General features: G+C 51.5%; 1 protein-coding gene across 1 annotated transcript; it reads left to right on the forward strand.

Annotated features, from left to right (window-relative positions):
* Nucleotides 1–2,042: 2,042 nt before the first annotated feature.
* H310_12047 (hypothetical protein) lies at nucleotides 2,043–3,989 on the forward strand (the record flags this gene model as incomplete). The annotated part of the gene is made up of 4 exons (XM_008878959.1): nucleotides 2,043–2,131; nucleotides 2,188–3,148; nucleotides 3,244–3,897; nucleotides 3,939–3,989. 4 exons carry the CDS (start codon nucleotides 2,043–2,045, stop codon nucleotides 3,987–3,989), a joined length of 1,755 nt encoding a protein of 584 aa, XP_008877181.1.
* Between the last annotated feature and the right edge of the window lie 24 nt (nucleotides 3,990–4,013).

Consider the following 4,013-nt stretch of genomic DNA (forward strand, 5'->3'; position numbering starts at 1 on the left):
AGCATTGGATCGGATTGACAAGGACGATAGTTTAGGTAGTTTTTTTTCTCACTAATTTTCAATATAACCCAAGTTATATACTAGTGCTTCGTGCGTAAATTTCCAAATTTTGACCTGGACAAAAGTGAAAGGCACAGTGGCAAACTTTGACACAAAATGAAACATATTCGATGTATTATCAATTGGTTTTGGCTCTAGTACTTCGTACAGGCTCCCTTCGACTTTATCACGCCAAGGCAACACGTCCTGATGGATCCAATGAGCTTCGCAAGGTACTGAAGATCAATTGTCTCCCATTGCTTCAAAATCTCAGTCTTCAGCTCTTGAATAGTGTTGAACTGCCGTCCATTCGCATACACCTTCATTGTGAGGTGTCCCCAGACGTTTTCGATGGGATTTAATTCCGGGGACAGAGACGGCCAGCTCAAAACAGGTATGTCATGCTCAGCGAAAAATGCCTTCGTCTCAGAACTCGTGTGAATTCGAGCATTATCTTGCTGAAAAACGTATCCATCTTGATGGTGAACATGCACGAAAGGGAGCAGGTAGTTGGCAATGGTCTCACAGTATGCGTAGGAGTCTTGACGTCCTGACAACACTGCGATTTGCGTGACGCCTCGGCTTGAAAATCCCGCCCAAATCCTCCTTTCGGAGGTCATGCCAATAGTATTGTAAGCCGTCCGGACCATCTAAATTGAATTTCTTTTCGTCAGAAAACACAATATTGTTCCATCCGAGGCCAAGGTCGACATGACATTCAGCCCATAACACTCGTGCAACTTTGTTGGCCTTGGTGAGTCGAGGCGAAGGCTTGCGCTTCTTGTACTTGAATCGTTTGGACTTCTTGAGGATTCGACGAACAGAACCAGCAGAATATTTAAGGTTTAGATCAAATTGAATCCTACTTGAACTCGATTTTCCTTGGCTGGCTTGATGCAGAACTCGGCGATCATCTCTTTCTTTAAGCTTTGGAGGCCTTCCAGAGCGTCTTTTTGTTCCATACGTGCCGGGAGACTTGAGGAAGGCACATACAGAGTTTTTTTTACACAAAAAGCTCGCGAGCGATTCGTCGAATCGACCATTTTGCGGCACGAAAAGCCAGTATCGATCCTCGTTCCTCTGGAGTGAGGAGCGCACCTTTTGGCATCTAAAAACGCATTGTTATGCATTCGTATGAGTATTTCAAACTTACATGTTGATTGCCGGGCGATTAAACCCCTTAGTCTTTGTGCTACGTGGGGATTTGTGAAGTGTACCTTTCACTTTTGACCACGTTTGAGTTCAGGCATTTCAATTTTTTTCGATTATCTCGGCTTCTATACATCGTCTGTGATATTTAAAAGTATGGACTTGGTCTGCTTTTCAATTGGCTCAATCTGAGCCTCACTGCGCAGCAATTGGACAAAAAGATGAAAAACGGTTGTAAAATCGCAAGTGTCCCTTCCACTTTTGGCCAGCACTGTATCAAGTGATCGTCCGATGAGGAGTCTGATCTTTTCGTTCGTTGGAAAGTTATTTCAATGCAGGACTGACAGTGAATCAAACACTTCACGTTGACTATTTACATGAAAACGAGGGACTAAGTGTCCTGTTGCGAATGATTGGCAATAATCGCCTGACACCAAGCATGGCAGATGCATCGCGCAACGCCGTCACGACCCGACAGCAATCGACAACGGTGCAGGATCTGAGAGATGATCGTTTATCCCAAGGCTCCCAAGAAGGGCTACCCTAGCGGTTTGCGGCAGGTTGTCGCCTGGCTCCGAGAATCTGGTCGTTCCAGCACGATGAACATCAATCGATCTCGATGTCTTCAGTTACGTAGACTTCACAGAGTTCATATTGGACAAGTACAAGGTTGCAGGTGTCACCTTGTCGACGCTGTCGGAATTCCGATCAGCCATTAAGGACTACTACAAGGGACAGAATGCAACCCTCTCAACTGGGTTCACTACCGATGCCGCTGCCATCTATCAGGATAGGATCTCACCAGCCAAACAAAGAATTCTTTAGCTGTCTTTGGACACGCTAGCGATTTGGACATGGAGTTTCCTGTGAGTGGGGAACGCCATGCTGTTGACGTGGAGCTCCCTGGGAGCGACTACAATGAATCTGGTGGAGCGCGCTCGAGGTCGGATCGTTCTGCCAGCCCTCGGACCAGTGCTGTTTGCGCTGACCACTGTGAAGACCGCGGCCGACCGCGCAGTTCGACAAATGTCCGTCGTCTATTCCGGTCACCGCAAGGACGACGTCAGCAGCAGCTGTCGACGAATCATGGACGCCTGGACGGCCGTCGTGGAACGCGCCTCCAGTATCGGAAGTGCCGCCCAGTGCTGCTGCAGGGGCACCTTCCGACGAACCCGAGGACGATGATATGGGCCAGGGTGACGTTCTTCTGTGCAACGCTCCATTCCTCCCCAAAAATCCAACATTCAAAGGTTCTACCAAGGAAGAACGCCGAGTATTTATGGCAGCGTACAATCAGTACATCAGCCAGACCAATGCCCTGACGGCAAATGGTGTTCGTCCATTTATCATGCCCGTGAGTGCATGTATCGACCCTGGAACCAAGCAGCGTGTGGCTGAATGGGACCTGGGAAAGGATCCTGACGACGTCCTGGAGAGTGAGTGGGTGGCTTGGTTCCGCCAGGGTTATGACGTTGACCCTCGGGCTCTGGATACCCTCAAAAAGCGGATCAAGGCGGCTGTCACGTTTGACATGTCTGTCCAGGACGCCGACTCCAGGATCGGTCGGATGCTTGACGGCCTGGCTGCTGCTGTCCGACGCGACCGCCAAGAATGGGTGATTCGGGAGGAGAGCCAAGCGATCGTGAAGATTATCACGGATGCGATCAAACCGGCGTCTCTACACCGAGCGGTGACTGAGCAAATGAGCTTGTCCCGAAACAAGCCTTTGAAGAAGGACGTGTATCGATTCGTGCGCTGGTTGCGCGAGTATGCCATTGGCCATGAACGATATGTCGGGTATGAGGAAGAGGCAAAGCCTGGACTGAAGCCTGACAACACGAAAGGCAATACGGGGTATAACCCCACACAAACACCGGGAAACCGACGCCAACACTGCCGACGTAAAACCGACTTCTACCCCCCCCTGGCCCAGCACCAGCACGAAAGCCCATGCCTCAAGGTTTTTTGAAGTTCAAATCGTCCGACCACAAGGTCCGAAACTGCCCTGGAATATCGGACGAAGAAGCTGTCCGACTCCTAAAGGAGCATGCGAAGCTGCTGGCGAAGAGCCGTGAGCCAGGTGCCCCGGGGGGTCGTGTCAAGACCATTCGCAAGGCCGCTGCCAAGCCTGGGCGAAGTGTACTCATGGCTACGGTGAACGGGGTCCTGCCTGTCGAGGCCTCTCTGTTGGACTCGGGAGCCGACATGTCCGTGGTATCCGGTGGCCTGGTTTCAGCCCTGTTGGCTGCTGGGAACTCTCCCGAGATCACGACCATGGGACGTTTTGAGCTCTTTCCCTATGGTGCCGAGAGCAAGCCGATTGTGGTGACGAAACAGGTGCGCTTGGGTAGCATCGAGTTCAAAACCGCATGTGGGCCACTTATCCTGCGTGGTCTCCGTGTCTGGCTCGACGATGCTGCTACAGGGGTCGAGCTAACACTGGGCTTACCTGTCATGCAACGCCTCGGGTACAATGAGCAGACCTTGCTGGAGAACGCTTACAACCAGCAGGCTGTATGGGATCTCTCGGACCAGCCGGGTACTACCCCTGGAGTGGCGATGCATCGGGCGCTCCGTTTGGGTGACCTATCGGATGGCCTGGACGAGGATGAAGGCATGTGTTGTGCGACACCTGAGTTGGGATCAACCTCGGACACGGACGACGCCGACCAAGTGCGAATCGTTCTGATGGCCAAGGTCGACGATGCGGTTGCTCAGGGCATGGACGAAATGGCCGTGGAAATCCTCAGGAGCCTCCTGTTGGAGTATCAGGATGTTTTCCGTTTGAAGTTTGGTCGTGACCCGCCAGTCAAGGTGGAGCCACT

Source organism: Aphanomyces invadans, assembly GCF_000520115.1.
Source record: "Aphanomyces invadans strain NJM9701 unplaced genomic scaffold supercont1.35, whole genome shotgun sequence".
Classification (NCBI taxonomy): Eukaryota; Oomycota; class Saprolegniomycetes; order Saprolegniales; family Verrucalvaceae; genus Aphanomyces; species Aphanomyces invadans.